At 37.6% G+C, this 11,872-nt stretch overlaps 1 protein-coding gene across 1 annotated transcript in view; it reads right to left on the bottom strand.

Moving 5' to 3' along the window:
* The window catches only part of LOC105382770 (cardioacceleratory peptide receptor), a 22,008-nt gene continuing 10,136 nt past the window's right edge, over nt 1-11,872 (bottom strand). Inside the window, exons 7-10 of the mRNA XM_048629154.1 lie at nt 9,896-9,991; nt 8,605-8,785; nt 1,769-1,904; nt 1-239 (exon numbers count right to left, since the gene is read on the bottom strand). Coding sequence (XP_048485111.1) covers nt 105-239; nt 1,769-1,904; nt 8,605-8,785; nt 9,896-9,991 — 548 coding nt within the window. The 3' untranslated portion in view covers nt 1-104. The remainder of the gene's footprint in view (nt 240-1,768; nt 1,905-8,604; nt 8,786-9,895; nt 9,992-11,872) is intronic.

Raw genomic sequence — 11,872 nt, 5'->3', positions numbered from 1 at the left:
TAAGGGGCGCGGAGTCCGGCAGGCGCTTTAGCTCGCACTGCTACACCGTTTTACACTCCCGCTAGGTCCTAGGGTAAGATTTAATCCGTGATCTAGCTAGGCAGCTACAGATACGTGTCGTCTCTGCGTCGCAGCGGGGGGTGGTTGTTGTTGAGGGGCGCGGGGGCGGGCAGGTGGAGCCGCACCTTCCTGCTGCTGTCCAGGGAACGCTTCGAGCTCTTTGTAGTGTCGTTGTTCAGCTGTGAAACGGAATAGTGAACATGAAAAACTAAAAAATGCTTTCTTGTGTTTCTCATAAACACCAGTGAAATACACTCACGAGTAATAAAAAAGTTACGGTTAGGTACAAAATTTCGACACCAAATTGACCCCATTGTTTTATAATATTTAATTAAGAATTTGATGATATTCTAATGCGCTGTTAAATGTAGGTACTTCATTATTGCAGACGCGCCGTCGTAAGCTTGTCTTTTCTGTTTAGGAGTGGGTAGTGTGGTGCTATTGTCACTGGAACTTTTTCATTGCTTGCAGTGGAGTTTATTGTGTTGTACAATGTACAATTAGGTATACTTATACTTTTAGTTTGGTTAAAATTTTGATTGGTTTATAGTTTAAATATAAACGTAGAAACGGGTCATCTTAATTAATATGCGCTTACGAGTGGGTATATTTATAGTGCTTGCTACACAACGTAACAGACTGCAATGATTAATCGAAAATTACCTACCATAATCAAATAAAGGTAATTAATTAAAAAATAACAGTAAAAAATCGCTCCCTTGAAAAAAACATTAAAAATAACTCTTTAATATCATCGTATGCATCGTACTTTAGATACCTATAATATATGATGTGAAGTGAGGTCAACGGCACACCACATCTGGACATTACGGGCATGTTGACAAAAAAGATATTTGAATGAAGGGACCAAAGGGATTCCATTTTCTTGTGCCCACTGACGCACAAGATATTAAGGGTAAAAGGGCCCTGTGTTTTGGACAGGCATTCTACCAAATTGTTAAGATAATTATCAATTTTATTTGCAGCGAAATTGTCAAAGATACCAAATTTTATTTTCTTATCATATATTTTTTGAGGATGCCACAAGAAAATTACAAAATTATTTTCAATAGATGGCGTTGTAGTATCTAACACAAAAATGCAGTAGGCTCAGAATAAAAAACATTGTATTGACAGATCTCTATAGTGTTGTACTATAGCGTTTGTTTCGTTGTCGATAGCTGCTGATCATGATCACCATAAATTGGGGCATTTGAATTCATAGCAGCCAGAATAACTATACTGAGCCATCCGGTCTTCCAAAACGGCTAGCACGAAGCAGAAGACGCGCACGTCAAACTTTTGTCACGTCTTGGCGTGCTCGTCTCGCTCCCGTGTGCTAGGCCTTCAGAAGGGCTAGCACGGGGCGAAAGACGTGACTCACCTTGACGGTGTGTTCGCGGCGCGTGCGGCGGTGCGATGACGTCAGCAGCTCGGTGTGCGCGCGGCTCTTCATGCGACACCACAGTAGAACGATAACAAGTCTTATCCGAGAACCAGTCGTAGTTTTACTCGAGAAAGCAACTTCCGCCTGCCAGAGTACTGATGCATCCGGTCTTAAAGAAGAGCTATCACGGGGCGCAAAAGGCGCACGTCACGACGTGGCAAAAGTTTTCCGTCGCACTCCCTCTCGAAGCGCAATGTGAGTGGGCGCGACGGAGTACTTTTGTCACGTCTTGCGCACCATGCTAGACTATCAGTATGGTACCTTGACGGTGTGTTCGCGGCGCGTGCGGCGATGCGATGACGTCAGCAGTTCGGTGTGCGCGCGGCTCTCCGTGCAGCGCGCGGGGCTGTCGCCGCGCTTCATGCGGCACCACAGCCACTTGTACGGGGGGATGTTTCTGGAAGAATTATGCTTTTGTTATGTAAATTATGACTTTAGGTACTGGTTATGTCGGCCACACTCGTAGCGGTATACCGGAAGCTAGGTCTTGTGCAGGGTGTGTGTGACAAAACTTGCATAAGTTTCCTTGAGGTTTGTTTCCGCCATAATTACACAATTCTTCAGATCAGGTATACTTAAGGCTGTCACTAAAGCTGGAAGAAAATCAGAATCTGTCAAATCTAGTGAGGGGGGGTTGAGGTATGCGGGGCGTTCTACGGACAATGACATGAAATTTTAACATAGTACTCGAAAACATAAAAGTGAAGACATGCCACTTTGTTAAAAATATACTAAGTAAGTAATATTGTTTTGTGATACGAAAATATTAATTTTTATTTGAAAGTATTTTTAATATTTAATAATTAATTATATATACCCGTGCCGATATTTATACAGGTTGTTGCAAAAAGGGTTTAATACTATGCCGAAACCTACGTGTGCAGCATGTTATTGATGTTATTTCTAAGCCAGGAAATGAAATCAGAATGTAAAAAAATCGCGAAAATATTATCAGAGTTTAATAGTTCAGGGTGTTGTATTAAACTCTGCCCCCGTGTAATAAAAAAAGTATAGTTAGCCGAAAGGGCGTTACTCAGGCGTCACTCTGAAAAACTTTTATCCTACGTAATTTTTTATATTCATGAAAAAAACGCTTCTTCATATAATTTTTTTTTGGTCACGTGACCTTTTCGTTAGACGACCTGTTTTTTTTTGGTGTTTCAAAAGCAGAACAGTAGTTTGCAGAACTCTGCATATACAGGGTGTCACAAAAGGTTACGTAGCTGGCAAAGGGATATGGGGAGGTCACCAGAAAAATAATAACATGTAAGTACCCCCGCAAGGGAGTACATTAGTACAAGGCGAGAGTGTGTATTTTTTTTTTAAGTACTTATGTGTATTTGGGATATGATAGAAATAATATTTTTGTTTCTTAAAAACCAAAAAATTTACACCTTGCTGCGCTCTTTTGCTCACTGTAAGTACACCTACAAATATTGCTGTATTAAAAAAAACGGTTTTGTTATAACGATTATAAAAAAAAAGTTATTTTCATGTCAAGGAGTCATTTACCTAATTACGATTTCACTCAACAGCAGGTGAACTGAAAAAATAAGTTCTAGTTCTATCATCACTTTAGATCGCAAACATTGTAACTCCACTTTTCTCGGCGAAAAGTACTCTTTGGTGTCAATAGAAACGTTTTTTGAATTCACATGTTTTCCTCTTTATTCGAAAAAAAAACTGTATTCCGCATTTTACCATTTGTTTTCCTCTAAACCCCAAACCGTGATTTTTAAACAAGAAAACTTAGTAATTATACCCTTTATTCTCATATACAACGTGCGATGTAGGCGAACGTGAACGAAAACTATGCAATAAGCCTTTGTTTTTATTACTACTTTAGTAAATTACAATAACATACTTAACAATGTTAATTTTTTTTTGCAATGTTATGTTGTTAAATTAAGATCTAATATTTTATTAACATGAAGTTACTTTCAACTTTTTTTTGCATCTATGCGTCGAATCACAGCATGACGGCTGCTGCAGCTTCCTGCTGTCCTGTCCTCCAACCAATCCCACCAGTACTGCAGGTTGCGTCGAATACGAGCCATTCTCTTCGACTTGACAAGACAGGTGCTCCCGGAAGGATCATAGATCGCACGGAACCCGTACCGTATAGAGGCAACGGACTCCTTTGCAACAGCCCCCCAGATTCGGAAGTAGCCCATGCACTGCATGGCGAGCACAGCTGCAGCAATTTTTTCGTAATGAATCATTGGGATGTCATCCCCGAAGGAGGCTCTCAGCCTACCTCACGACCTGTGTGACATTAGAAAAATGCACTGTGCTAACGCCGTTTGCGAGCTTGATTTGCAGGACCGCGTTGTATGCCAGTTAAGTTCCACAGCAGAGGGGTCCAAGACCTACCGCTGTGGAACTCCGCAACTGAACTTCTTCAGTGAAAACAAACCCTCTCTTTTCGCATCCTTAATGTACTTGTTAGACACGTATGACCTCTGTCAATTTTCTGCAGATAAGAAGACAAGTGATGGTATACAAGAGCCGCCCTAAAGGTTCGCCCTCTAGGGGATAGAGTTGAACGCGGTTACTATTTTTAAGCAAACAGCCAGCGCAACAACTCGCCCGTGGTTCTTATCCTGCTCCGACAGTGAACGAACGCAAAGTATTGTACCCACTATTCGAATCCGCATTTCGGATGCCAAACTGACTGTCCGAAAGGTCGAAACCGTACCACCACAGAGGTATGACTCGTTCGAAGAGCTTATCAGGCTCTTACAGCAATCAGATGTGTCGGTACACTGAAAGATAATCTACAGGCCTGCTTTATTTATTTAGGAGCACTAATGGCCTCCTTTCAGTCATTGAGTCACTGGCACTCAGGCTGCGGTTGAACAGGAAGATAGACTGTCTAAACAAATCATTTTTAGGCTAGTTAAAAAAAACTTTAGGTGGGTAGTATGCCAACTAGAACTACAAATAAAACAGTATTTTTGTCTCCTCTAAAATTTGGTCACGAGGAGTACGATGATTACGATCTAAGGTGACGCTGACGATATTTTATACAAGGTATTGAAAAAAGGGTATAAAGCTTAGCCAAAAGTGGATTTAGGTGCCATTCTGATCCACTTTTCTTCTACAATTTTGAAAATTCACGTAACAAAACCTTTTACATAGAAACTTATTCGATCACGTGACTTTTTACTATAGAGACCGAATTTATTTTTCGAGAATTTCCAAAACTTGGAGAACAAAAGTTGTTCAGAATAACTCCTGAGTCAAACCCTTTCGGCACAGTATACCCTTTTTGCAACATCCTGTATAGGTAATATCAGGTTTATAAAAGACCTGGGCCTGTAGAGTGAGACTCGGCATGGGGAGTCATAATTTATAGATCTTTTAGGTTGCAGTGGCGAATGGGCACTGGTAGCCCTGCCCTTTTCTATAACTATAACTATAGGTAATTTTATGGCAATTTAAAAATGGTATAACATTTATCTATTTGAAAAAATCATTAAAAATATACATTACCTATCACCCTAATTTAAAAAAAAAATTCAGCCCTTACTTTAAACTTATAACACCCCTCTATTTCCTTCAGGGGTTAAAAAACCTGTGTATTTAATATTTTCTTATGAGTTTTTTTTTAAAAACTAGGCTCTTACATAGTTGTACATAATATTATGCGGTATTTTATTCCACTTGTAACGCATAAAATTCATAGCTACAGTAAACATTTCATTTTTTTCATGGCGAGATACAGTCGCACTTAACCGCTTTTTTGCAAAGCTTGTTAAATAGATTTAAAAAATTATGTAAATTTTAGATCTTCAATTTTTAAAAATACTTACTTATTTTTAACAACCTGTAGTGTACAGACTGCCACATCTTAAAATATATATATTTTTAATTAACTACGGTTTTTGGTTTCAAATAAAACAAATTATGAACTTACTTTTCAACACCCTGTATATTGTGTAGCTTACCTACCATACACAACCGTTAAAATAAAATAAATTACCCCTCAGAATATAAACAGGCTCGCGCTTTGGCATACTGCATTGACCGTATAGTTCTTATTCGGAGAATCTAATAAGTGTCATTATGTGCAATGTTTACCTTTATCTATGCATCTGTAACTCTATAGTAAAAAATGTAAACAAATCGAAAAGGCGAAATGTTTTCTAAGAATTTTCGGCTTTTCTGCATCTAAAATGATTAGAAAATTAACTTTCCATAGCAAATGCATATGTATTATAATACTTGTAGTCATAATTTGTTGATTTAATCAGTTTTTGTGAAATATTTGATAAAAAATAAAATGGCGTGGGTATCGCTCCTAACAGGCCGCCACCAGGGCGACGACTGAAGAAATCTGAAATCTGTCACGGTGTCATCATTTTTAAACCGGAATTTATTAGTTTTTTGCAAAAAAAGTTGACTTCTGGTCCATTAAATCCAACTCTTTAAGGTAACTTTGTTAAGAATTTAATTACCTACACATACATATAAGATTCCATGAAAATGGGCCCTCTGATTTCGAGGGTTTTTTCATAATAAGTCAAAAAATGGCAAAAGACATGGTGTGTTTGCAATTTTTTTTAACATACTTATTATAATCCTGCACCAATTTATAAGCAACTAACATGTTCAGTATACCCTCTGCTACAAAATATATTTTTATCAATGTGATAGAAGCCACCGTTTTTCCAATCTAATCAAGTATATCAAGCCGACTTTAGCATTTTAGCTTTAGGGATCACCTTAAGACATCAATGACCTCAACCACCCTTAACTCAACATTTTTATAAATCATGTGTTTAATATAAAATTTTAAAGAGTAAGTTAGGCAAAATATTGGAATGATTGGGTACCTTATCATTATTGAACAAGTTATTGAGGTATCGATCGATAAAATATAATAAAACGTACAGCGCATACAGTAACGTTCCGATGAAAAGAACTTATGTGACAGTCTAAATCTTAAAAGCAATTTGAACGAAATTGCAACTTAGCTTCAACTTCATTTCAATATCAAAGTACTAAAGCTATTTTAACTCACTTAAAATGGTACTACACTTTACCAACACTTTCTGGCTCATAAAACATCACAGAATTGTATGTCGCCGGGAGAATAGTCCTTATGTGCTTAGACATACAAGTCAGAGCAGTGTTTACATTTAAAGTGGCTTTTAAGGATAATGTTAGATGTTTGTTGAGACGCTTGCACCCTGGTGGGGAATTTAGAACCGACACTTTAGTACGTTAAAAAAACGCTCCTATGGAGAAATAAGTTAATATTATGAAGGTTTTTATCGATATTTTAACGGCATATAAAGTACACTGTATAGAGACTTTCACCCTTCACCGCCTTCACCTGATAGATTCATGTAAATTAAGTAACATTTCAAAACTCGAGTCCACGTTGTTCTAGTATTTCAGTGATCAAAAGCAAACTGCATACATAAATGTATAGGTATTTTGGACAGATCGTATAAGTCTAGTCCAAGTCTAGTAAACAAATTGTTTTATAGCATATGTAATAAAAATTCAGTTTTATTTCATTGATGTTCATAAAGACATTCATACGAAGTCTCTTATGGCAAACATCTTTGAGAGTGGCTTCCTAACGACCGCTAGAAATACGATAATTACCTTAAAAGGCTATTATGAGCGCAGACTTTAGTAAGACCACGTCTGGACTGGCAGAACCTTATGTCCTTAATAGTCCAATAAAACTAAGTTTACAGAATAAACGACTTTCCGGTGCAGCCCATGCAACTTAATTAACTTTTGACATACAATCAGTTCAATACAAAAAAAAAATAGTAACCTACACTATTGTGGTGTATTAGTGTACAATACCTATTACATTATAATACAAGACTTGCAAAATTAGGTAGGTACTATCAAATTGTAGAACTTACGCAATGGCAGTAGTCGACATCCTGTAGATGGGGAGGCGCTTGACTGAAGTTGTGGATGTTTGCAATGCCAATGCAGTTTTTTTTATATGTGGGGACATCTCACACACGGCCATCCGACCCCAAGCTAGGCCGAGCCTGTGTTATGGGTATCGGACAGCTGATATATCTACACAAATACATAAAAGCAGTGCTGAAAATGTGCCTCCTTTCGTTGTTGATGATGATGAACCAAGACCATAACCAATGCCATTGTGCATTTGGTCGCTTACGTATACTGTTTATGTAAAGACTTATTGGAATTGCTCTTATGAATGCAGTAGTTGTAGTTTAGTTTCAGTAATGTATGAACTATAATTACCTATTTATTCTTTTTTATATAATGTAGAACCTATTTACTACATGTACACTGCATGCTCCACGTAGAAGTTCGATTAGAACAACATAGCAATATTTACAAGCCCTCTAGTTATGTTCAGGCATCCTAATTAGTTTCCAAAACACGCTTCACAACATACTTACATTACAACCCGAATGTTCTCGACACAAGCCGTTACGGAAACTGCAAAGTTCGCGAGACGCCGCCGATCGACAAATAGTTATAGAGGAATTTTCGATATTGCGCTTCAGAGCATCGTGTGAATTTCAATCATCTATTTTTATCGCCTTTTGAACTCTAACTAAGTACCTCTGTAACCTATTTACTAGTAGCTGGGACTAATAAGGCAATTATACAGCATAATAAATGATGGTTTCGATAAATTTAACCACATGATCTAAATGTAAATTTTTTTCTTAGATAATAAGTACCCTTGCAACGAATGAAATTTTCAGATCTAGGTAATTACTATTTAAGAATTTTCCACATAGCCACATGTAACATTTTTGTCACAATGCAGTTTCCAATCGTATGAAACATCGCACTAGTCTCTGTCAGCCTGCATCTATCTGACGATGAAAGTCCGGCTAGAGAAGATGCCGTAATGGCCTACCAGAGTTTAATATAGATCTAGCTAGACAAGAAAAAGTACTTGAAGATAACGGGCACATAGCAATGCATATATAATATATACCTGAAGCTGATAAAGATACGACTAGAGAAGATAAAGTAGATAGTCTACCAGAGGCTGATGAAGATATCTATAGCTAGACAAGATAAAGTACTCATAGATGTCAGGCACATATCCAGGTACATAGCAATCCATATACCTGAGGCTGATGAAGATGCGGCTAGAGAAGATGAAGTAGATGACGGGGTTGGCGGCGGAGTTGAGCGGCGCCAGGCTCTGGATGAGCGACGCGATGGCCACGTTGGTGTGCGTCTCGGGCACGTAGTCGTACACTTGCAGCAGGTCGAAGATCATGTAGGGAGACCAGCAGAGCACGAATACTGGAATAAAAGTTATGTGTAGAGTTTGGTATGCTAACGTGGTGACTTTTGCAAATTTTGGCTGTGAGCTTTTTGATGTTTCCTTCTACTGAAAAAGTCCTGGGAATTCAGTCAGCGGAGCGGTGGTAGAATCAGGGGAACAGTGGTAGCTCAGGTAAGTGCCCGCTTGCCACGCCAGACATATATATTTGAATTTGAATTTATATAACTATAATGAATGCCATATGTGGACCAGCGTAGTGGGACCATTCATAATTATACCTAAGTACATTTTTGAAGAATCAGTGTTGTTATTACGACGTAAATTTAATACACATTATCGGCATCACGGCTTTTCCGTTTCTACATAATTTGTGTCATATCCCATATTAGCGATCATAATATTCGCCGAAACTATGATACAAAAATCTGATAGAAATATGTACCCAGATTAATATGACCTATTCTTGCGTGCGTGGGTAGTATCGGCCACAAAGCTTTAGACGTTAAACACTATTGTGTTGAGACAACGCACCGTATTTATGGGGGAAAATTACATAGCTCGGCGATGCTAAACTACATGTCGTAAGAAACTTGAGCTTGCACTTTGACACCAGGATAAGTGGATGGAAGTGGGACAGTGTGTGCGTTAGCAACAGCTATTTTCTTTTTACAGAAGCAGTTTTATTTCTACGTAACAAAAGATAAGAGACTCTATTTACATTTTGTCGTTAGCCAATTGCGGGCGGGACACTGTTGGATATAGGTTTCTTGCAAAGCATGCTATTGGATACGATTGGACATTATATGTAGGTATGGTTTGGCCATATTGGTCTAATTAAATACTGTTCTTTTTTATGCCCGACAAAATTATTGGCATACCATATGCATATTTGACGAGTATGTGGTGTGCATGTCATCTGATGAATTCATTAAATCTATGGTGAACTTCAATACGTTAATTTGTCACTCAGATTTGTCACCATTATGTAGGGTCCCTTATCTTAATTTTTTGCAATTACCATTCAACATACAAACGCTAATCTCTTCTAAACACTTGTACCCTATTTAAAAGTTAAATAAAATTTGCTTTTAGTACCTTTTAAATTTTATACCCACGATAACACTTACCGAACACAATGACAAAGGTCATTTTGACTGTTTTTATTTTCGCCTTGGGAATGATGCCGCGGCTACTGGCCCGGCGCGACTCCAGGTCGTCACTATCTGGAACATAAACACTACTTAGATACCAAATTCAAGGGCTAAATGTAACGGCAATTGGTACAACAGCCCCCAAAAAAATTTACGAATTGCCAAAAGTCGTATATAGCAAAACTCATTTTAAGGCCCTGTTTCACAATGTCTGGTTAGTGGCTACATGTGAGTTAAAATACATGCTGTTATTATTTTTGCGACAGTGACAGCATTTTTTTTACCTCACAGGTAGCCACTAACCAGACATTGTGAAACAGGGCCTTAATCTCTATTCACCTGAAGTTTATATTAGGGATAAAATTTAAACCTGTATAAATCTCAAAATAAATCAATAGGGCAGATAATGCTCAAATTTAATTTTGTTCATTTAATTAAGTTCATCTGATCCGTACCACCTGCCTATAAAGGCTGCTATAAGCCTTCGAGCGGTATAATTAAATTGATTGTATTCCATTCATCACATTAATTAAATGGATCTGAAAGAGAGTTACCTAAATGTGTAAAAATTCACCTTACTTCTGGTAAAAAAGTAAAAATATCCTGATGCTGGCACGATCTACCAAAATAATAAATTCTATTAAAAATAAGTACGTATAATTTAATATAGGTACGCAGCAGACGTATATAGCTATTAACACGGTTGCACTTAAGAACTTTGTCAAAATATACATTCATAAACTGTTATTAAAATGTGTGTATGAATTCACCATCTTTTTCCAATTCCCATTCTATTGAGATTACCGAAATAAAAATATAGCAGGAAAATAAATCGTGCAAAAGAAAAAGTTAACTTCAGGCCAAGTCCCTTGGCTCTATGTCAAAAGCCTTTGATTGCCTTCATTGTCAAAAAAGAATCCCTTGTCACATGATATGGGATAACGATAGGGGAATTGAATATGTTTGTCACGTCGCTTCTGTATGGTATAACTTTGTACAGTTTGTACAGTAATGTATGAAGAAAGAAAGAAAGAAAGAAAGAAAGAAACATTTATTTGACACACTGAACAATAAAAAACAGAAACAAAAAGAATAATACAAATAATTTATATGAAAAGAAAAAAAAACAGAAAATAATACAAACAAACACGGTTGCTGTCCAGAGCGTCAAAAAGGCACCAGCTCAGCGTGTGTTGTAGGTACGAATAACTTTGCTCAAGGATCGCTGTCTCGAAATGTTTCAGTATTTTTTATCCTAATACCATAGACTACCAGCATATCTCTAGATAGACCTACACTTAGCCACTAAACAACATTGTTGAAATTATCTGAAGCTAAGGCCCGGGTCTCCTATTTACTCCGTAGGTCGCGTCAAGTGTCACCGCCGTAGGCAGCGTCACGATACTCACTACGTCTACGCGCCAACGTCGGCGTGTGAGGGAGACCGCATCAGTACATTTCTATAGTGAGCATCGTGACGCGGCCTACGGCGTGACGCTGGACGCGCCCTACGGCCTAAATAGGAGACCCAGGCCTTATATGACAGGATGTTGCAAAAGTGGTATACTAAGCCGAAAGGGGCATTATACTTAACGTCTTTTGTAACATGAGATTTAATAATTAATATGCCAATAAAATCTGCTCCACATTGTGAAAAAGTTACGTAAACACAATTTGTTTCTGTATGCTACTTAGGAACGTAACAGTGATGGAATGCCATGGTGTTCTTATTATTTTGCACGATACAAAAAGATCGTTCATTCAGTTATCATTAATTATAAGATTATACATAACACTCGTATAAAAATTCTGTATAACATATGAAATTCTTTCAGATTTCGACAGGCATAAGGTTAAACTGTACCTACAAAATAAAAGATAAAAAATATAGAAAAAAGCATGATTACTTGCCTAATGAAATCTTAATTTAATCTACCAACTCTGATAAGGAAA

The sequence above is a fragment of the Plutella xylostella genome, chromosome 22 (assembly GCF_932276165.1).
Source record: "Plutella xylostella chromosome 22, ilPluXylo3.1, whole genome shotgun sequence".
Classification (NCBI taxonomy): Eukaryota; Metazoa; Arthropoda; class Insecta; order Lepidoptera; family Plutellidae; genus Plutella; species Plutella xylostella.
The sequence above is the reverse complement of the archived record's forward strand: the minus strand, read 5'-3'. Positions and strand labels throughout refer to the sequence as shown.